At 44.0% G+C, this 23099-nt stretch overlaps 1 protein-coding gene across 7 annotated transcripts in view; it reads left to right on the top strand.

Annotated features, from left to right (window-relative positions):
* Nucleotides 1–22827, top strand: part of RBBP6 (RB binding protein 6, ubiquitin ligase) — a 32731-nt gene extending 9904 nt beyond the window's left edge. For 2 of the 7 annotated variants that reach the window (XM_089540591.1, XM_089540597.1), the window contains 15 exons: nucleotides 97–133; nucleotides 5708–5752; nucleotides 7966–8054; nucleotides 8190–8286; nucleotides 8907–9046; nucleotides 10108–10280; nucleotides 11357–11460; nucleotides 11834–12153; nucleotides 13083–13182; nucleotides 13274–13352; nucleotides 13673–13730; nucleotides 14445–14813; nucleotides 15179–15280; nucleotides 16779–18551; nucleotides 19567–22827. In XM_089540591.1, the coding sequence (XP_089396717.1) occupies nucleotides 97–133; nucleotides 5708–5752; nucleotides 7966–8054; nucleotides 8190–8286; nucleotides 8907–9046; nucleotides 10108–10280; nucleotides 11357–11460; nucleotides 11834–12153; nucleotides 13083–13182; nucleotides 13274–13352; nucleotides 13673–13730; nucleotides 14445–14813; nucleotides 15179–15280; nucleotides 16779–18551; nucleotides 19567–21175 (5095 nt within the window). In that variant the 3' untranslated portion in view covers nucleotides 21176–22827. Of the gene's footprint in view, nucleotides 1–96; nucleotides 134–228; nucleotides 5753–7965; nucleotides 8055–8189; nucleotides 8287–8906; nucleotides 9047–10107; nucleotides 10281–11356; nucleotides 11461–11833; nucleotides 12154–13082; nucleotides 13183–13273; nucleotides 13353–13672; nucleotides 13731–14444; nucleotides 14814–15178; nucleotides 15281–16778; nucleotides 18552–19566 lie in introns of those variants that run through there. The other 5 variants (XM_089540592.1, XM_089540593.1, XM_089540595.1 and 2 more) reach the window with 5 other exon arrangements.
* Nucleotides 22828–23099: the final 272 nt, after the last annotated feature.

Below are 23099 nucleotides of genomic sequence, written 5' to 3'. Positions count from 1 at the left end.
TACCTATGCACTGCTGGTGTCCTTGGTGGTGGCTTTTTCTCTTTTAAGCCAAATGCATTGCCATCTTTCTGACATTCTCTTATTTTCACTTTCTAGAAGTCGAACTGAACCAGTGAGTGGACCTTCAAAAGCAGTATGTAAAAACACAACCTCACACTTTTTTCTTCTACACATTGTGCTTAATTTTAAAACCATAATGTGGCATTAAACTACCTTCCTAAATACATTTTTTAAAATTAATTTCCCACAGAAGCCTTGATACTGTAATGATATTGTATTTGATTCACAATAGTAAAATGAGCAATGCAGATCATTTTAATGTGGATAATGACACTTGTGCCAAGTGACACACTGTATTGCATATTGCTTGCTAGATTATTTCCTGTATGACTCTGTGTTGTACAGATACTGTATGATCATTTATCGATCATGTAAATTGGGGTTTGCATTACTGAAAGTGATTAACTTGTTCTACATCTGTGTGTCTAGTTGGTAGTTGTATGTTTGTATAGGTTGTTGTGTGCTTTTGGTTTTCTTGAAATAAAAAAACGTTTGGAGTGTATCCTTTTTTTTGCCACTATCATATTGTAGCTTTCGTTCTTAATATTTTCCTGCTTGGTTTTTAAAATGTAATCAAAAACCACATTATTGCTAAAAATTTCCCCTCTCTTAACTTGGGGTTCAGATACATGATCCAAAGTGCCAAGGGCATTTTTGCGCAGCTAAATATACATCTAGATATCGAACTATATTCACATGACCTCCATGAAGAGAGGGCCTGCTAGAACATGCACAGCTGTCCTGGGGCTCTGTTGTTCCTTCCATTTTTTCTGTGAACAAACATGTTTAAATTATTCATAATGGACAACATACGTGAGACATTTAGGCCTAACCACCCAGATCTTTGTCTTACCAGCTCTCTGAAAAATCCAGTTAAGGACAGCTCTGTTTGCTTCTTTGCTCCCTCCCTGGCCACCCCAAAGTCCTTACACTTTATTTTGCCATTGAATAGACTCATAAGTTGGATACTTTCGGCATTAGCTTTTCTCTTTCATTCAAGCTCTCTAATTTTAACTCATAGGAACATGCTTTTTCTGTATACTTTCCAGAACGGTTTAGCTTAATATGAGATACTCAAAAATAGACTTAATCCGTATTCAAAACTATAACTTTACATATCTTCTTGTGTCTTTGTTAAGTGTGACTGGTTTACTTTTTCTTAGAATTAAGCATGTGGCCTCCTACTGCTAGATTGCAATTTTGGAGGACTTGACCAACAGTGAGAAAATATTGGTGGTGCTGTGCTTAATTCTGTATACCCTTTTAAAAATCATAGCCTGCCTCTGATAAAAGTTACTTCTGATTGAAGGAACCCCAAACCATAATAAAAATGATGGGTTTTTTAAAGTTAAATTGAGCAATGGCAGCTTCATTTATTATTTCATTAGCAGTCCCTTCTCTGTTTGCATGCATATAAACAGACTGCAAATGGCTCAGAACACTTCTTAGCCCATTCACATTTCCTAGTCTGGCTACCCAAGTATACAAATACAGCAAGTGCTTGGACACTTTGGAGAACCTTGCTGCTTAGTCAACCAGGAGGCCTTTATTTACTACTTGCTTGGCTGGAATGTGTGTGGCTGTGTCAAGCTTGCTGAAAAGCTAGCAGAGCTCTCTTAGATGTTCTTAATTGAGCCAAGGAAAATCTTTCCACCTACTGTGTGCCGACACACCCAGATATGCCACATCCAGTGAGAACTTGGTGGAACTCCTTCTTGTGGCACAAGCTCGGTGCATGAAGCAGGGTTTTTTTGCTTTTGGTTGGTTGGTTTCATGGGGGGGGGGGCAGGGTTGTTACTGGGAATTTCTTCTGGACAGTGAGGAGGAGACTTTGATGCTCCCCAACATGATCTAAGATGTAGAGGGCCAGTTCTTGGAGGCTACTGGTTGGGCTGATTTAGATTAGATGAAGGATGGAAGGAAGGTTACAGTCCTGTAGAATCCAAGTAAAACATTGAGCTGTCAGGGTATAAACACAAGATTAGTCATTAGACCTCCAGGTGACACAGGGCTGCTCCTTTTAATGTCCAGTAAGGGAATGCTTTTTCTGCATGGGTGCTGCTCTGCTGATGTTCTTTGCAAAACCTCTACAGATTCATTTTCCAAGACCAAATGCCCCTTGATGCCTAGAAAGAGGATGTCCAGCATGCATGCTTTTATCACTGTACTGGACTTTGAAGAAGATAGACTTCTGTGTCATAAGACCCACTATCACCATCATATGTTGGACAGTTGGGGATATCTCTCTTTCGCCTTTGAGAGGTGGGCACTGCTTCTGTCTTCTTTAAAGGCCAGTTGGATAAGAAGTCCCTTTTCATCGCTGTTAACAACCAGCAGACAGGAATATGGAAGGATCGTCAGTGAGCCGTAGTCAGTTCTGCCTACTGACTCCTGCCTAAATATGTGAATCCCTGTTCTTGGCTTATCTGCCTCCTGCCCCATGTGGTATGTTTTGTGTGTTATCCTCAAGCATACGTATGGTTGTTTTGGTTATCACTTAACCTCAAAACTTTCCTTCTCATGTTTGAAATGATAGTTCTCTGCCAGACTGGAACTGAAATCTTGCCTAATCTAGGAGAAGCATTTTAACTAATTCATTTGTAGGAGTGGCCTTGATTTCTGGCCTGGGCTCCCTTTCATTAACTACTTTCTTCCCTCTCTCTCCAGTTTCTTTAGGCAAGTTTTCTAATTTTCAAAAACATAATGTCTCAGTGGCTGTTGAATATGCAGGATGTGTGTCATGGAGTAGATATTACCTTTTTTCAGTTGCTTTGTGTGTATCATTCATTTAACAATCCCATGTGTAGTTGAATCTTTGTAGCCAAGGCTGAGAAATTCCTGTACACCTAGTCATTCAGATCAATTAGAAGTTTGAAGTTGGGGCCCAGGAATGTTTGAAATTAGCAGAAAGGTCAGTTCATGCGCTCCAACTGAGTGTGGATGTGCCATGCAAATCAGTGTTTTGTGGCTTTGTGGATTCTTTTTATGACAAACCTGTACCATTGTGCTCATGGTGCTATGTTAGGTATCTTGCCTTGTTTGGCTGCACTACTCAATAATAAGTTAACAACAAGCTGTTAACTGCCCCATTCTTCCATTCATGTATTACCATGGCTTATGAACTCCATCTGAAAACAAAGGTTTTAAAGGGCACTTCTGGAAGACTATGGGGCTAAACAAACCGCCCCTTTGGAGCGGCCTGCTGCCACCTCTTTCAGCACTGGATTGGTGCCGTGGCAACTACAGGCTGTGGCCCCAATCTGACAGTTTGCTGTCGCTAAAAGCAATGGCAAAATGCTGCTCCTTTTAGAGCCGGCAAAAAGTTGCCCTTGCTGCTGCGGCTTTGGCGCAAACACGTTTAAACACTGTGCTAACAGAGCGCTGTGGACACCACCACCACCCCCGCAATGTGGTTGGGTGCACAGCGTAATGCTGGTGTGGGGATGATTGGTGTATAATGCCAGTCTGTTTAGCCCCTATGTCTGTATATAGTGTTCTATAATTCTTCCAAGCTACTGCATGGCTCCTTCCAGAAACTCACTTTAAAATGTTATTACTCAGTGGACACAAAAAATAAAACTTCTCATTAGCATGGATATTCGCGCTGTCAAGGTCTTCTGATGAATTTGAGTAATGAACATGTATCCTGCACTGTGGTTTTTCCAGCTTAGAATTCTTCCAGATGATTGAATAATTAGGGGTATCAGTTCAAAATTGTCTCTGTGAAGTCGAAGGCTTTCATGGCTGGCATCCACGGTTTTTTGGGCTATGTGGATTCAGAGAATGATATTCTCTGAAGATGCCAGTCACAGACGCTGGTGAAAGGTCAGTAATAAACTCTTCTAGAGCATGGCCACAGAGCCTGAAAAACCCACAAAAAAACTATTCAAGCTGGCCATGAAAGCCTTCGACTTCACATTGGATCTTTAGTTATCCAAACATACATTTGTCTTTCTTACTCAGGGACTTTGTTGCAAGTCAGCAGAAGACCAGATGATTGGTTGTGTTATGATATGTTGCAGAAAGTAGTAATTTAGACAGGGGTTGTCAGAGTGCAACCTTAGGCATATCTGTCCCTTCGGGAAAGATTTATCAGCCTCCGGACTCCCTGGGCTGTCTTTTTTCTTTTGGACAGAAAAAACCTCCAGGAGTGCCAGTTTTATATAGGTTGCAAAGCCCATTCTGCACTGTTCAATGTGTTAGATGTTTTCTTGAGATCCCAGCTACTCAGAGATTGGGTAGACAAACATGGTGCCAGGCTTTTGTGCTCCCAAGCCCCATGTTGGGTATCTGAAGGGGAGACTTTCTTCCTTTAGGGCTGAAGAGCAGAGACATGAGCACGCTTTTGTTTGTTGAACAGTGCAGGGCTGCATGGGCTCTGGCTTGGAGGCCCAGGCTCCATGAGATCAGCCATTAAACCAACTTGCCCCACATCTGCTTCTTAGGCAAGGAGCAGGGGCCTATTCTTTGTGTTAGACTGCCTCATGGTTATGGCCTGCTTCATGGGAATTCCTTTGTTCTAAAGCAGGAGCCTGTGGGAATCCTGCAGTCCTCCAGATATTACTGGCCTGCAACCCTCCTGGCCATTATAGTCAGTGGCAAGGAATGCTGGGAGTTACAGTCCAACCACATTGGGAGGACTGTATGATTCCCGCCCCTGGTAAAGTGGTTGGTAATGTGAAAGGTAGGCACTTGGCTTAATAATCCACTTTTAATACTGGTGGCATCCCCATTGTAATCTTAGAAATTGCAAAGCAGCATCCTCAAAGTGGACATATAAGTGCAATTGAAGGGTTTCCTGGCTGTGACTGGCCCTTGTGGCAGGATCTGATGAAATCTGTAGTTCAGCCCTGGGAGGGAAGAGTCTTGACCCTCTAAATATTTCCTGATGGCTTGTAAGGAATACTTAAAAAAAAGAGTTGCATCTCCTAATTCAGATATGACATGAGTTTCCTAATATCATAAATAAATAAATGAAGGGCCCCCCATAGCTGTGTACTTCTTCAATGCAATGATCCTTGTTAGAAGATACACACGTCTTCTTAATTTCCATCATTTCACAAGTCTTCACTATAAGCACTTGATTTTCCCATTTCCTAGTACAGCATATTTCATCCGTACCCTAACACTGTCAGTGCCCTACGGGTTTTTACTGCTGTTTCCCAGAACCCCAAATGTACCAGATTTTAGATTTTATCTGTTCTAAAGTAAAAGACAACTTTCAGCTGTAAGAAAGGTTCCTCACCCCACGTTGCATATTTTGTGAAATCCACTTGCCTAACAGCATTCTCTTATAAAAAGAACGGAGGGTTTTTAGCTACAGAAAACAACATTTCTTTTACTTTAAGAAAATGTAGCCTTGTTTATTTTGTTGATGGCAGAACGTAAACTCGGATGGACGTCTTCTCTTGAGCAATTCTGCTGTTGTGATTCCCCTCTGTGGAGTCGAATCTTACATATATATCTGAAAGCAAAACCTTTACGGGCAATGGCATGGTTTGGCCGAAGGTTGCAGTGTTTTGGGGAAAGGCCATTCATTCTGTGAGGGACCAGTTCAGGCTAGCTCTTAAGACTGCAGTAGAGGCTAAATTTGTTGGCTGCATTTTGATTGTGGAACTTGAATGTGTGTTTAATTTTTTATGAACAGATTGATGACTCTTCTGCATCTATTTCTCTGGCCCAGCTTACAAAGGTATATATACTATATACTATATATATATATATTCTTGTGAAATATAGCCAAATGAATTGTTGCTTGCTTGGTATTTTGAATGTTTTTATACTGTGATCTCTTACCTGGTTAATTTCTGTCACTGTTTCAGAAAGTTTTAGTGAGAAATACTGTGCCTAAATATTGAAAATGTGTGTATATTTATTGATAAACTATCCTGTAAAGAGTAGTTCCCAGTATGGGAAGATAGAAGGGGAGTACCTTATCAGCCTCAACATAATGTTGCAGTTTTACTCATCTTCAAGACACAAAGAAGAACCACTTCTGAAGCTCTTTTATCGTTTCTTTCATACGTTAATTTTGCATTGGAAAAAATAGCACAGTTTTAAAGAAGATTTTTTTTAATCCTATATATGGACTCCCAGAATTGCTGTGTGCAACAGCCAAAATAGAAGTTATTTCCCTATCACATGGACAATGTACATGCTTGTTTTGGGATTCTTCACTCATAGCCAGTGATAGAACAACAACATGCATACAATAATTTGATGTACACTTGTAGTGTCTGTAGTGGGCAATAGCTATGCTACTAATTTGTTTGAACACAGACTGTGTAATAAATGTATTTATAGGAATATACCAATGTGTATGAGTGGCATATTGGCAAATGTGACCTTCTGAAACTGTTGTATCTGCCTTGTTTTGCTATTAAACTGCTTGCATTTTCTGCTCAATAATGTGTAACTTTGTCTGGGAAAGCACTAGTGACAACACCCATCATCCACATAAACAACTGCTCTTTATAATTTTGAATCAGAAGCAGTACTGCCTAATGGTTCATTTGTGTTTCTCTTGTGAATGGAGATGAGTTACTTTTTTATAGCCAAGTTGGGAAATCTGACAATGCATTTGCAAATACGAAATTTTAGTTAAGCAAGTTAGTCAAAGTTTGGTTTCCATTAGTGCTGTCCTTAAATTTGTCCTTGGTTCTGTAAGCTCATGTCAAGTTATTTTTCTGAAATGTGAACAAAATGTCCAAGAGGTGTACAGTTTTAAGTTTCAGAGCGAACCTAAGTATTTCTGACATATGCAAAGTATTTCATAATATAAAGCAGTTCAAAACTGTTACTTATTTCAGCCTCTTAAATGCAGACAGTTTTTGCATAGAGGAAATATGTTTTGACAGTTTTCTCTTTTATTCCTATTGTATATTAAATGCCATATTTGAATTTTGGTCTATTCCTACTAACGTTTTGTGCTATTGAATGTGTTCTGTAAAACTGTTTGGGTTCAAACAAATTAGCTAAGTATTTGTAAAATAGTTCTCTGTAAATGTGAACAATTTCATAGTTGTTAATCTGGATTGTTAAGAAAAGTTATGTATCTTAATCAACTGTTTAATAAAATGTTGAAACTAGCTGTTTGCTTTTGTGAATGAATGTTTAAAAAAAAAAGTGTGTATGCCTGATTTGAATGTTAGGTGCCTGAATTTCTGAACAGTTAGTAAGCAAGACCCTTAGTTAGACTTTGCTTGTATCTGTATTTAGGGCATGATGAATCATCCTAACAGGTGCCAGGCTTCTAGAACTGTTAGCTCCGCAGGGGAGGCTCACACCTGTGGCTGGTCTCTTAAAGGGACTGTCATCTTGAAAGTTGCGCATCTGACTTGCGTCGGGGCTTTTGGAGACATTCACTTGCACTCCGACATTTAAGGATGCATGACGTGGAAGAGCAAAGTCATTTCCTAAGTCGGTCTAGGTGGACTTAAGTGCAAATAACACCTAGCCCAGACGCGAATGGAAGCACTCACAAACAGCACCACTACCATTTTACAGACAAAGCATCTTGCAGCCCTGTGCTTTTCCATCTGTAGCTTCACAGAAGGTATATTTCAAAACACTTAACTCCAGACCACTTAAATTTATCATTGGAAACTGGAGCAGTTACACAAGCCATTATGTAAGATACAAACAGAGCCTCAGGTTTAGAATACCCCAGCAAAGAAGGGTTTTTGCATCTTCCTTTTTTCAGGCTAGGCTAAGAGGCACATAAACATCATGTCATGGCATAAGGACTCCCTGGAACATCTTCAGGACAATCTTGAGCTGTTTTTGAGGCGACTTCAGTTAGCTTTGTGCTGCTCTTTACAGGATTGAATGAGTGGTGTTTGTCTTTGACTGGATGGACTTAATTGTGTTTCTAATGTGTGTGTCAAATGATTACCTATTGAACAGACCGCCAATCTGGCTGAAGCCAATGCTTCTGAAGAAGATAAAATTAAAGCTATGATGTCACAGTCTGGCCACGAATATGATCCTATCAAGTAAGTCTACATCTCACCACACACCAAAACAAAACAAAACAGCTAACTTTGGAATAATTAACATATTTACTTCCATTTTTATTTTTGAAAAACAACTATGCAAAGATGCACACTTCTCTTCTTACGCCTTTTTAGTTACATGAAGAAACCCCTGGGACCACCTCCGCCAACATATACTTGCTTTCGTTGTGGAAAACCTGGTCATTATATAAAGATCTGCCCAACCAACGGGGTAAGGGCCTGGCATAGAAATAATGCCTGTTTGTTTGTTGATATTGTTTGTCTGCATTTCCAAGATGAATATAACTTGTATCAAGAAGTCTAAAGTTCTGTTCCTTGTATTTGGGGGAAGGGGGATCCTTCTGAGTAAAGTTATTTTATTAGCATTCCCGGCCAGGTTTAGGATAACATGTTTAAATTTCTTTGCTCTCTTCTTCAGGGGTGTTTTTATTGTACAACTAGAGTAGCTGATCCATTTGGTAGTGTCTCTTTGTATGTACTGCTGATTTCCAGTGAAGTGAGAAAAAGGCTGGCGAGGGAGGGCTGCTTATTCAATACGGACTGCTAATGCAAAACTCTACTGGGTCTGAAATTGAGCTTTTAGTGGTAGTTGGCCTCTCTGTCATTCGGAGAGCAGTAGAATTTTTTTAGTTTGCTGTTTTATCTCCCGATTAAGAAATGAACTGTCTTAAACAGTTTTTTTTAAGCTGAAGTACTTAATACATTGATGTGAAATGCATGAAAAGGGTTACACCTTCAAAGCAGCCCAGCTAAATTTGATGGGGTTGATCTAAGGAGTTGCTAGAAGATCCTCTTAGAAAGATGTTTGTGATTTTTCTTCCCCTTCAATAGGACAAAAACTTTGAGTCTGTTCCCAGGATTAAAAAGAGCACAGGAATTCCCCGAAGTTTCATGATGGAGGTGCAAGACCCTAATACCAAGGGTGCCATGCTCACCAACACAGGAAAATACGCCATCCCAACGATTGATGCGTAAGTATAAAGGTCTGTCAAGCTCTGGGGCATGGCACTGGGGGATCTAACATGAACAGCAGTTTTCAAAATGTGGTTGCAATAAGAATAGGTTAGCAAATTCGTGAGGATATGCAGCAAGTCACTCTTCATATCCCACATTACTAGGTTGCTTAGTTATTAACATGTCAGTAGTTAAAACTTCGCCCATGTACTTTGTTCAGCCAGTACATATTCCTGTTGCATTGATCAGTCTGAATCAGTTCCCTCTTTGTGCTCAAGATAAGATGCTGGTTCATATATTTTTAAAGTCCGGAACCATTTGGCACCTGATATCCTAAGACAGATGCCTTCCATCAGTACACCCCATGTGTTCTTCAGCACACTTCTTGTGTTCCTACCTAGTTGCACTTGCTGACTGAAGTATGACAAGGGTCAGAGACAGGCCTGTGTAGTGATGCCTGCCTTATGGAATTCCCTGCCACAGGAGGCCTATCTAGTCTCCCTCTCAGCATGTGTGCTGTTGTTCTGCTGCCGCAGAATCTTCCCATTGACTACTGCTGTTCATGGGTTTCACCATTCATTTGAACATGCCTTGTTTCCATCAACAGAAGATGAAGTAGAACATGGTTGTTGTTGTTTTTTTAAAGTCAATTTAAAACAAATTTATTGATTTGGGGCAGACCTTTAGTCTGAGCAAAACTGCTGTATCATATGACTCATTAGGAAACCCATTGATCCTTTGTAAGGTGGATGGCAGTAGAAAAAGGGGGAGATTGCATTACAGTTGGGTAATGTATCGTACCTTGACTCCATCAAGGAAGCCACAAAGGCTGCTCCCCTGAGTTTGCAAGATCTGAATTGGCTGTGGATGACCAGGAAGGGCCCTTGGAAGTCTCTCATATAGAGGTTGGCCATAAGTCAAAGCCAACTTGATGGCAATTAAGAACATCTAATCTGGACAGGAAAGCCAATTTTTCAAACCATAAACACTTCCTATTAAACAAGTGGGGTGACGCGTAATGTCATTACACCATTCTACCTTTCAGAAGCAGGGATTTAGTGAAATCCTTTTCTTTCAGTGAGGCTTATGCTATAGGGAAGAAAGAGAAGCCCCCTTTTCTACCAGAGGAGCCGTCCTCTTCCTCAGAAGAAGATGACCCTATACCGGATGAGCTCTTGTGTCTGATCTGCAAAGACATTATGACTGATGCTGTCGTCATTCCCTGCTGCGGCAACAGCTATTGTGATGAATGTGAGTTCGATCGGTTGATGTTATTCAAACCCAGTGACAGAAAAAAGGACCAATTGGGTTTCCCTGCCTATGGATGAATTGAAAATAGAATGTTTGGCCTGGCTTTCTGCCTCTTGGTTACTAGCTTACTCCTAGTCTGTGTCACTGCTTGTTTAGAAAGACAAGAACAAACTGGATGTGCTGGAGCTAAACGGCATTCTCAGTCCCAAAAAGTTTTACTCTGGCTTTGACGTACACTATCTCTTACATTCATTAAGCAAAGCGATCTTGTAGCACCTTTGAGACTAACTGGAAAAAACAGGTTGATAGCATGAGCTTTCATAGACTTCAGCCTACTTCCTCAGATACATGGGGTGGAGTGGAGGGTCCCAGGGAGAAAGAAAGAGAAGGTGGATGGTCCCATGGTGCTATAAGATCCCTTTGCATACTGATTTTACAGACTAACGCAGCTAGATCTTCCAATTCTGAAGTTACCTTTCTGTCAGGAGTGAGAATTGAGCAAACCCTCCAGAGGTTATTGAACTGTAACATGCCATCAGCCCTACTAGCCACTGTAGGCTAGTGGTGAGAAGTGCTGCAGGTTGCAGTCAACAACATCTGGAGGGCCACATCACTCCCACCCCTGATTTTACACTAAGCTTCTGATTCTCACTAAGTTGGAGTTCTTGCCTTTCTTCTACTAAGGATCTAACCAGTAGTGCTTTACAAAGTAGGGGCTTCTTTTAAAATTGCCTCATGCTAATGTTTTAGGAGAGAAGTGGAAGGAAATAAGATTTTTATTTCCAGTAATATCCTGATGCCCCCCTCTCTGGAGGAGAGGAAACAGCTTTTCATGGGATGTAAGCATCTGCATTGGGAAACTGGGCACTTTGAAATTGGATTTGTAGATTCTGCCTTTGACAATAGAGCTCTTTGGTGCCAGCTGGCTGTCAGGGCTTTTTAGTTATGCCACTCATTTATGCCTTCATACATGGGGCAGTTTAAGGAGTATTCGTGGCTAAGTATTAGTGTATGTACTCCAGTTTTCCCAGTACATGCGATGCATGTTTTACATAGTGTTTTAAAACTTTTCACAGGTATCAGAACTTCACTGCTTGAATCAGAGGAACATACCTGTCCAACATGTCATCAGACAGATGTTTCTCCCGACGCTTTAATTGCCAACAAATTTTTACGTCAGGTAAGTTGACATCAGTCTATTATCAAGCTATGCATGCTTGTAAGCGAGTGAGTGAACACATCTTTCTTCAGTGCTCTTACTGAGTTGGTTTATTACACTGGGTGGGATTAGTCCTTTTCAAAAGCTTGAAGGAAGGGTACTAAGGTTAGGCTAGTTTGGTTTCTTTGTGACCTCTCACCCAAAAAACTTTTCTCTCCTCAATGCAGTTCATAGTGAGACCAAACAGACTATCAGGTTTTGGTACCTTTATTAACCTTATCAGGCCCTGTGCACAGTTACCAAGTCTGGGTCATTGAAGCTCAACTTTGTTGGTGCTATCTAAGGCAGTTTTGCTGTGTTGTGTGACTTCTTTTGCCTCGTGACTTCTCTCCAGGCTGTAAATAACTTCAAAAATGAAACCGGCTACACGAAAAGGCTGCGGAAACAGCCCCAGCCACCGAGACCGGCAGTCCAGCGGAGTGTGCCTTCGGCACCCAGGCCCACGGGTTCCAGACAGCAGGACCCCCTCATAGTTCCAGTCACGTCTGCCCCTATCCACCCAGCTGCATCACTCGCCTTGTCATTGCCTCCGGGCCAGTCGGCTTCTGCAGCGACCACATTGCCAGCAAGCCAGTCTGTGGTCACCTCATCTAGTGAAGTTCCTGCCTTGATGAGCCTGGCACTTCATATGGACAAACCAGAAGGACCTTTCCGGTAAGTCATTTTCGGCAGCAGAGCTCACCAGAGCAAGTGTGAAGTGTGTGTGCTTCAGCCTTCCTAATTTGTTTCTTTGCTCCCTGAAGTTCCAGCAGTACTACGTAGAACAGTTACAGAGAACATATAACTCCTCAGTTGAAACAATTTCACTGACTGCCAGTTTATTTCCAGGCACATTTCATCGTGCTGCTGATTACCTATAAAGCCCTATACAGCTTGGCCCTACACTGTCTGAGAAATCGTCTCCCTGTGTGAGCCTGCCCAAGTGTTAAGGTCTTGGAGGAAGAATTTTCTTCTTTTGGTGCCACCATCATCACTGGCACATTTGATGAGGGCACAAGAGAGAGCCTTCTCGCTGGCTGATCCCAGGCGCTGGCATTCCCTGCCAGAGGAGGCTAAGTTGGGCTCTGTCTGTTCTCTTTCTGTTTACCCAGGCCTTGAGTCTTAATTGTCTGTTGCCGAAGGTGTTTTATGAATGCGATGAATGAATAAACTTGTCTCATGGCTGCCACTAGGGGTGGAGGGGTGGGAAGAACTAAATGAAAAGTCCTACACATCCATATGAGAAAACTAATACCCCTTTTGATCCCTACAGAAGAAGAGGCCTTCCTCCATGTTAGGTGAATTAACAGCCACTGGAAAATGGCATGTTAATCCCAGTGCTGTGCCCTTCCAGTGGATATGCTTCTTTAAACTTTAATCCCTTTCTCACAGGAAAGATGTTTCAGCCTCTCAATTGTGGTATTCCAAAATTCACCCACATAACACCTTTAATACTTGAGGTAGTTAATTTTGTTCAGACACTCAACCTGCTCTGATACCTTTTCAGTATAAAATATGCCTACAATTTAGAACTGTAGGGTGGCTTCTAGTGCCCATTCTTGTTCCTTAACCATACCTAACCTAGATGTTTGCCTTCATTGCAGTGACAGTGATGGCATTGGACCAGCAGCTGCTTTAATGACTGCTTCCGATCTCTCGAAACCACCTTCCTCGCTGTCAATTAATACTGTGATGGAGGAGAAGGTAAGCCTTGTTTCAGACCAGAACTTCTTTTTTATATCTTAGCAGCAACAGCCTTAGCAACCTCTAATTCTCTTCTGTTTCCTTTTTGAAGGGCTACCAGGTCCCAGTGCTTGGGCAGCCTGCCTTGCCGGGGCAGCTGGGCCCTCATGGGCATTCCATACCTTCCATGGGTAAGTGGTATCCCTTTGGCCTGTTACAGACTGCCAAAATAAAGCTGCTTCGGGTCTCTTTGGAGGTATGCTGTTTAAATGATGCATGTACCCTAAGAATCCGGAAGCTGCACCAAAGCTGCACTCCAGTGCTTAGGAATGGAGTGTGGCTTTGGCGCGACCTCTGGACTCTTAAGACCCATGCATCATTTAAATAGCATACCTCCAAAGAGACCCGAAGCAGCTTTATTTTGGCAGTCTGTAACAGGCCATAGTTTCTCATTCTTACATGCAACAAGACCTGGGTCTACATTAAAAGCAACTTTTCTTTTCCCATGTAGGTCAGCCAATGAGAACCAACCCTGTTCGATCCGCAGGCAGTAGATCAGGCTGGGACCCGTAAGTATAACACCAGAATACATTTTTTCTTATTCTTAATAGCAAGCTTAGAATGTGATAAGCTTATTAAACCACTGTGTGTATATTCCTAGAGAGGCTTTCTGATTTGGGGGAGGGGTTTAAGGAATCATCAATTGCTGCTGAAAGGGCTTCAGTGGACTGTATTGTGGTAGCAAAGAACACATTAAAACGGTCTCTGGGCAAAATTGTTCTGTTTTATTTGCTGCGGAATTTTAAAATTTTTGGAAGTGGCTTTAGAGTTTTGAGTTATTAGCTGTAGGAAGGGGTAGAAAAGTTAGCTCTTAGCTGTCAGTAGCTGATCTCACCAGCAAGGTTTATCAGGAGATCAGCTCAATGTCATAAATGTTTAAAATCTTAGAAGCACTAAAAATGCAGCTGAAATTTACAGCAAAATGATTAGGTGCATGGAAATGCTCTGCAGAAGCCATTTAAAGAAGCAGAGGTTTAGTATGTATTTGTTAAAAGTGTGGAAGGTGAAAAGTGTGGTAAGCACTTGGGGCTTGGGGCTCTTAGGCCGCCTTTCTTGGGAGTGTCTGCCAAATGGTTGAGCCGAGGGAGAGGAGCTTAGGCAGGATAGGCTTTGAGGCAGGATGGGCCGTTGGGCCAAGGGGTGCTGTCCATTTCACATTCCTCTCTTGTGAACCAGGGCGTGAGTACAACACTCAGTGACAACATGTTTTTGGGTTTCTTTAGAAGTTCAAACCGAGGACGCCCGCATAGTGACCGTACACAAAGGACCCAGGCCCCAACACTGCCAGCCTCAACACCAGTCTTTGTGCCCGTGCCTCCACCTCCCTTGTACCCTCCTCCTCCCCCCCACGCACTGCCTCTGCCACCGGGGGTGCCTCCCCCGCAGTTTCCTCCTCAGTTTCCACCGGGTCAGCCTCCACCTGCTGGGTACACAGTCCCACCTCCGGGATACCCCCCAGCTCCAGCAAACATATCTACACCCTGGGTGCCAACTCCCGTACCAACGGCTCACTCAAATGCCATCCCAACGACACAGGCACCTCCTTTATCTAGGGAGGAGTTTTACAGGGAGCAACGGAGACTTAAAGAGGAGTAAGTATTTGGCTCTGAATGAAGTTCCGTTATATTTCATTCTCCTTCTGTTTTGTTGAATTTTGGATTGCAGCGACGCTAGAAAACACGCGTGCTGTAAGCAAAAATGACATATAACGTGAGATTTCAAATGTTGGTTTTCACTACCACTAAAAATAACCCTTGAGATTTAAACCCCACAAAACTGTAATTCTAACACAGTGCTGTGACCCTTGGAAACCCGTGCTGTTTGTTTCGCTTTCTAGTGCATGTTTGTTTTCACTTGCATGCAGTGTCCTTTTTCACATCGGTGTTGTTCTCGGGAATGCCTTCCTCTGGCATTCACCTGATTGCTTCACCTCACAGTGATTTCCTTATTTTAACAGGGAAAAGAAAAAGTCAAAGCTCGATGAGTTTACAAATGATTTTGCTAAAGAACTAATGGAATATAAGAAAATCCAGAAAGAACGCAGGCGTTCTTATTCCCGGTAATTCCTTTTATTGCGTCTGTGTGTTGCATGAGGCAAAGGAAGTGACTGGAAAGTTAGTTCTTCTTTGGGGTAAGGCTTGTTCTGGGCCTTTCAAAGGTGAACCCCACCCCACAAAAAAGGCTCCCCAACACAGCAGTGTAGCTGGGGGCACCCTCTTGAGATTTGTGCCTTGTGGAAGGTTTTCTGTTTTAACACTTTTGTGTGGTAGAGAGGGAGCAGCAGGAGAATGGCTGCCACTCGGTGCGGATCACAGCTGGGGAAGGTGCGGCCTGAGGGCCGTGTCAAACTCTTAAAGTCAATTTCTGTGGGACCTCAAGGATCTCAGCCCCTTTTCCTGTGAGGGGGCAATCTAAAATTGTTTCCCCCTAAACATGACCAACAGCACCATTTAAAATCTCAGTAGGGTACTCTGGCCATTTTGGCATGGTGGGAAGCCTTTTGTGTGGGGTGGGGTTCACCTTTTTAAGGCCCAGAACAAGTCTTACCCCAAAGAGGAATTTACTTTCCAGTCACTTCCTGTTTGGGAAAAGACCAGTCAAAGCCTGGAACAAAAGACAGGTGCAGAAAGGCAGACACTATAAAATGGCACACACACATGCACTCCGAACCTTTGGCAGATGCACTTGGTTATGGGTGTGGGGGGAGACAATCTAATTGTTCCCAAAATTTGGAGAGGGACAATAGGAAATATGACACCCACACACCATTCTGAGTGTTGCCCATCCCTTGGTACAACTGTTATGCTATGGGCCTAACTTGGTTATAAGAGGGTTTTATACATTTAGGTTATGGTTTGCTGGACTACCACAGGATACAGACTCGCAGAAGTCAACCTTTAGTTCTGTCTTGGTGCAGACTGCAGCCAGGGTAACAAAATCTTGGGTTTTTCATACTATGCTGAGGAATGATACAAGCTTAATTTACTTGTCAACAGATTTAAAGAAAACATGGTTTTAAAAAAGAAGCAGTATTGCTTTGGGCCTGAGGGACTAAACAGTTACTGATTTTAGGATTAAATGTGAAACTTTAGTAAATGTCTAGCTTTCTGCAAACATATTACATGTTTTAAAAATGCAGCCTAATGTCTGGCCACGATACAAAGAACTGTTGGATACACAGAGCTAGTCCCATAGGACATGGCATGTTTTCTTCCAAAAAGAAGCCATTGTGGTCAATTGATCAATTGTAGCTGACACTTTTGGAGTTCTAAAAACAATTTGTGAAATGACAGTTGCACAAGAGAGAAGAGCTGTTCTTACTGCTGCTTTTTTTAAAGCTAAAAGTTTCCCCCAAGCTTGAGCAAATCCTAAATTGTGTGTCTCCGCAGTACGTGTGTGGCTTGTGTTCTTTTGGTCATCTATCGTGTCTTGAAGCACACAAAGCATTTTGTGGCAGCAAGTGAATGTTCTTGGATGTCTGTTAATGCCTTGTAATTTGTAGAAAACCAGGGAGGCTTAATTAAATGTACCACATTTTTCTTCTTTTCGTTCCTAAGGTCCAAGTCGCCATACAGTGCATCTTCCTATTCAAGAAGTTCCTACACCTACTCAAAGTCCCGATCTGGCTCATCTCGTTCCCGGTCGTACTCTCGGTCGTTCAGCCGTTCCCACTCGCGGTCCTACTCTCGCTCGCCCCCCTACCCCCGGCGAGGCCGGGCTAAGAGTCGGAATTACCGCTCCAGGTCACGGTCACACGGCTACCATCGGTCAAGATCAAGGTCGCCACCCTACCGAAGATATCATTCTCGGTCAAGGTCTCCACCAGTTTACAGAGGCCAGTCCCCAAACAAGCACCCGGTTGCTCAACCAGAAGGAGAACGGGAGTACTTTGGTCGATGCCGGGAAATGCCTGTTTATGACATGAAAGCCTACTATGGCAGAGCAGTGGATATGAGAGACCCCTATGAGAAAGAGCGATTCCACAACTGGGAGATTCGCTATCGAGAATGGGAGAAATATTACAAGGGCTTTTTGCCTGGAGCCCAGCCCAGACCTCTACTGAACAGAGAGAACTTTTCCCCAGAACGATTCGGCCCTCCCGGACCACGGCGAGAGAATTCCCCATACATTCGGGGTCGCAGAGATGATTATCCAGTAGGGCTGGGCCATCGAAATCGAAACATAGGCGGCAGCTACTCTGAAAAGTTGCCTGTCAGAGAAGGCCACAGTTTGAAAGACATGTCCAAGCTGAAGGAGAAGGAAGTTGAGAACCCACCAGGAGATGCCAAAGGAAATAAACACAAGAAGCATCGGAAGAGAAGGAAGGGGGAAGAGGGCGAAGGATTCCCTGGTGCCGACCAGTTAGAAGGCTCCCGGAAGCAGAGGGATCCTCCCCCGGGGGAAGACAGCAAACCTGACCCTCTCTTTGTGCTTCCAAGCAGAGATGACGCTACCCCCGTCCGGGACGAGCCCATGGAAGCCGATTCGGTTGCTTTTAAACCCATTTCTGACAAGGAGCAGAAAGAGAAGCCGAAGGCAAAAGCTGAAAAGGCAAAACGAAAAACAGAAGGCACTGCTGCAGCTGCGACCACCTCCAAGAAAGAGGTCTCAGCAAAGCCTCCCAAAGCAACCCAAGAGAAAGCCGAGGCAGACCGTGAAAAATCCCCACGGACTGAACCTTCTGCCAAGAAAGTGAAGGAGGAGTTGCCCAAGGCTGATGGCACCAAGACAGTCTCTCAGAAAGATGAGAAGCCACTTGGCACCCCACGTAAGGGCCATCCCCGTGGCCCCAAAGAACACCTGGACACCCGGTCGGCCAAGGAGGAGAAGGGAGAGAAGGGAGAGAAGAGCAAGAAGGAACATCCCAAGGAGGTCAAGCAGGAGAAGCAAGCGGGCAAGGAGGAAAAGGCAAAGAAACCCTTGGACAAAAACAAACCTGTGGATGCAAAACCTGAGAAAAGAAAAAGGAAAGTTGAGGAAAAAGGAGAGAAGGATCATGAAACCACATTGGTAAAGACTTCCAAACAAGAAGCCGTAGAAGTTAAACCTTTGCCAAAGGGGAAAAATGAGCCAGAAAGTGAAAAAGTGGAGAACACCCCTGAAAAGGACAAAACAGTTTTGCCAGCTGTTCCAGCAAAAAAAATTAAGCTGAACAGAGAAACTGGCAAAAAAATTGCCAGTACTGAAAACATCCCTCCTCCCAAAGACGTTTCAGCTGAGAAACCTGAGCTAACCACCAGCAAAGCAAAGCCAGAGAAAACGAAAGGGAAGATGAGGAGGAAAATGGCAGCAGCAGACGGACCGGGTTCAACGCTAGTTGATTACACGAGGTACCTTTTGACTACTATTGAAAACCGTTTTAGATTTGTGTCCATGTCAGATTTGGAAGCAGAATAATAGCAGCTAGTGTCTGTTGGGCTGGATCCCTCAGGTTGGGGACCAAACCCTGCTGCTTTTTCTGATACAGACCAGCCATCCCCTCAAAGAACCCACGCTGGGCTGTGGGCTTCAGTTTGTCCTCCCAGACTCCACACAGTTTGGGGTGAAGTTTAATTTCTTTGCTTTGAAGGCCTTACTTGCTGACTAGCTGCTTGTGACACAAACTGTAAGGCAAACTTCATGGATTGGTCTGAATATTGGTGGGTAGCCCAAATTTAGCCTTGAGGAAGGGAGTTAGTTTAGGTTGCATGGTCCCTTAACTTCGCACTGGTACAATTTTATCCTAATGCTGTTTTATTTAGCAAATAATATTCCTTGCTAAAATCTAGAGCTGAATAAAACCATTGAGAGTTACGCAGCATATAAGATGGGACTAGTCCTCTAAAGCTTCAGCTGTGAGAGAAATTGGGGCTAGTGGCTTAGGCGTTTTCCCCTCTAGTGACAGAATCCATACGCATGAGCTCCCAGACCTAGTTTTCATGAGGCAGGTAACTTCCAGCTGAATAACTATTGCCCTGTCAGTTTTATATGCAAAGGCTATTTTGGCCCTTTTAGCTTTGCACAAACACTTTTTTTAACCACTGGTGGCATAGTGATTAAATGCCTGTACTGCAAGTACTCACTCACAAAACCACAAGGTTGTGAGTTTGATACCAGGCATGGCTACAGGGTCGACTCAGCCTGGCATCCCTTTGTAGGTCACTAAAATGAGTATCCACCTTGTTGGGTGCAATTAGTTTATACACTGTAAACTGCTTAGGGAGTGCTTAAGTGCACTGATAAGCAGTATAGAAATTTACTTGCTATTACTATTGCTGTATTGCCACAATCCAGAATTGGGACTGAATTGTGCCACGTTAATAGCTACTTCAACCAGGCTGTTTTTTTGGTTCTTTCCTTCCTTAGTACAAGCTCTGCTGGTGGGAGCCCTGTGAGGAAGCCTGAAGATAAGTTAGACACCAAGCGAACTGTCATCAAGACCATGGAAGAGTACAACAATGACATAACTGCCCCTGCTGAAGATGTTATCATCATGATTCAGGTTCCTCAGTCTAAGTGGGACAAAGATGATTTTGATTCGGAGGAGGAGGAGGAAAAGCCTGCTCAGGTTCCTTCTGCCGTTGGGAAGCCCACGAGCGTCATCAAGAATGTCAGCACAAAGCCACCCAACTCCCTCAAACAAAGTGAAAAGGATTCTGAGCCTTTGGAAAAAAATCAAAAAACCACAAAGGAAACCACAAAGGAAAGTTCACAGCCGGAATCCAAAAGTGTCAAAAGCACGGTGTCAAACGAGAAAGGGAAATCCAAAGACAGGGATCATGTGGCATCTGACCGAGACTCTTCTGAGAAAAAAAAGAGTGGGGCCCAGCCAGAGAAGGAACACCCCGAACACAGTGCTGAACCAGGAAACCCAAAGGCCTCCTCCTCCTCCTCCTCCTCCTCATCTCACTCTGCCAGAGAGAGCCGGGCTCCAGAGAGGCACGACTCGGCCCACACGTCCTCCACTAAGGACTTCACTCCTAATCGCGACAAGAAGAACGATTATGACAGTAGCAGAGACTATTCGGGTTCTAAGCGAAGGGAAGACAGGGGTGACCTTGCACGGAAAAAGGTCTCCCCTCCCCGTACCCGAGAATCCTCCACCTCTGGACTGAAGAATAAAGCCAGGGAGGAACGGACAGAACAGCCAAAAAAGGACTCCTGGGATCCAAAGCGGAGGAGTTACAGCCCTCCGAGGGAACGAAGGCTGAATGATCACAAAGCAGCCCGTGACTCCCGGTGGTCGGCAGAGCAGCATAGATCCCAGGAGAGAGGCTCGGGCAAAGAGAGAGAGAAACAGCCGCTGTCATCCGAAAGGTGGAGTGCGAAGGAGAGGGTGACCAGTGGGAATAAGCCCTCCTCGCACCGGCATCGGAGTTCGCCTGAAGTGCGAGAGCCAGGAGGAGCCGCTCAGAACGAGAAGAGCACCGCCAAGCCAAAGCCTCCGCCCAGCCACTCGTCCCGGCTCTCTTCCGACCCAACAAGAGAAACGGACGAGGCTGCCTTTGTCCCTGACTACAATGAAAGTGACAGTGAGAGTAACGTGTCGGCCAAAGTGGAGGACTCCCCGGGACGAAGTGCCAAGGAGGGGAAGAGCAAGGCCACCGACCAGCCGAAAGAGGCCACCGCTGCCGCTGGGGCAACGGAGTCAGCCTCGGCTGCCCCCCAGGCAGAGGGGAGCCAGAGCCCAAGCAGCCCCAGCCGGAGCCAGAGCCCCTCAGAAAGCCCAGGCCGGAGCCGCAGCAGCAGCCCCAGCTCTGCCAACAGCGAGGACAGCAAGAAGAAGCGGAAGAAGAAGGAGAAGAAGAAACACAAGAAGCACAAAAAGCACAAGAAGCATAAGAAACATACCGGCGGCACCGAGTCTGAGGCAGAGAAGAGCCAAAAGCATAAACACAAGAAAAAGAAGTCCAAGAAGAACAAGGAGAAGGAGAAGGAGAAGGACGACCAAAAAGCAAAGCCCGCCCCTGTCTAGCGCGGCAGAGGCGGTGGCGGACGGACTTGATGGGAAGAGAGGCGCTTGAGTGAGTTCTTGCTACGGTGTAAACCAACGAGAGAGAGAGCCTTGTAAAGGATGCCGCGACCGGCCCTGTGCTGCACTTACGCAATTGCTGCTTGATTTGATTTTTACATCAGAGCTTTATAAAGTGAACATTTTGTACAGACTTGTGAGTTGTGACCATGTAATATTGGGGGGGGGGAGGGAGGAGAGGCTGGAGGATTTTTAATTTTAATTTTATTTGGGGGGATGTCTTATTTTTAACCACCGTTAAAATTAGTTCGGGTGGAGTTTACTGTACTGTGAAAAATTTCACACGTAATTTTTTTTTAAAATTGCCTGTCAGGAAAAGTAAAAAAATAAGGGCTGGTATGGCTTATAAATATCAGCTGGAGGACTTGCAGAAATAATCATTTCAGCCCTGTTCTGTTACTTTTGGATTACAATAAAAAAAAGTTTCATTAAACCTTTATCAATGTGGTAGATTTCCAGCATCAGCTCTATGGAAAGAAGGGATGGCGGTGGTCCTGAGAGCACACCATGAATTCTGCCCTTCCTGAGAAACGGCCTTCCACTGATTTACCAAGAAGTACTGATCTGCTATAGGCTGTGGATTTGGATATACTCCATTTTAAACTGAAATAGACACTTAAATGCATTTATGGGAGGGGAGTGTTGAAGAGGCTGGTTGGGTATCAGGTTTCAAAAAGGGCAGAAATTTCATAAGCCCATTTGTGCGATTTGTGCTGTTAAGTGAGCACTGTGATTCCCACCTGTGGATTGGGCTCCCTTTGCTGGATCAGGCTCGGGCAACTTGAATGTCCCTTGGAGTATTGCATCTGCAGCAGCAACTTCTCTCCTGAGGGTTTAAATCCAGTTGCTGGTCCCAGCTGATGTAGTACCATTCAGCCAGTGGGTCTTAGCAGACATGCTGGTTTTGTGATCTGGTTCAGTGATCTGCTCTTTCTGGGAGGAGGAGATGGAAGGGTTGAGGGACCTGAAGAAGGGTGATAGGTTGCCCACCTGTGGCTTAAGGGATGGGAGCGCATTCAAAATGTTTGAAAGAGAATAGTCAAGTTAGAAAGCAAAACACTCTTTGACACTGCTGTAGTTCTCTGTCAAGTTGCTGCCGTTCCCCTGCCTTTTACAACTGCCCCATGGTGCGTACATCTATAAAAGAGAGACTGCCTTGACAGGTCCCTGGCCTTGTGTCTCTCCCTGCTGAGAATGGGATTTTCTTGGCAAAATTGAAAGGGCTGACATATTGGAGTTGGCATAAAGTGGTGGTTTCAGTCCTGGGCTCTAGGAGACCAGGGTTCAAATGCCCATTCAGCCATGGAGGTCCATGGAAGGACCTTGGGCAGGTTACCCTCTCAGTCCCAGGGGACACCTGTGGCAAATCTCTGATGAAATCTTTAGAGCCAGGATAGTGTGATGGTTTGAGTTTGGGGCCAGGAATCTGGCAGACTAGGGACGTTTGGGGAAAGAGGCTCCTTCCCCAGTGCTATTGGTGTGCATCCATTTATTGTCTGCCCTCCATATCCATGGATTCAAGCATCTATGGTTTGTAAATAATTTTTAAAATGTATAAATTCAAAAAAATTAAACCTTCATTTTGCCATTTTGTATACTGAATATCGTTTGACTTTGTCATTGTTTTTATGGGACTTGAGCATTCATGGATTTTGTTATCCATGGGGAATCCTGGAACCAAACCCCAGCGGATACCAAGGTCCCTCACTCTATTTTGTTCTGTGTCACGCCTGATTGGTGGGATTGGAGCCCATAAAAACAAAGAAATCTGCATATGAGAGGTGAGAGAGAAAAATTCTCTTTGTATATCCATAGAGGAGTCATTTCTTCCTCTTCTGGAAAAAGCAGTTCCCTTCACCTGGCACTG

Source organism: Sceloporus occidentalis, unplaced genomic scaffold (genome assembly GCF_023333645.1).
Source record: "Sceloporus occidentalis isolate IW3139 unplaced genomic scaffold, rSceOcc1.0.p SCAF_10, whole genome shotgun sequence".
Taxonomy (NCBI): Eukaryota; Metazoa; Chordata; class Lepidosauria; order Squamata; family Phrynosomatidae; genus Sceloporus; species Sceloporus occidentalis.
The sequence above is the reverse complement of the archived record's forward strand: the minus strand, read 5'-3'. Positions and strand labels throughout refer to the sequence as shown.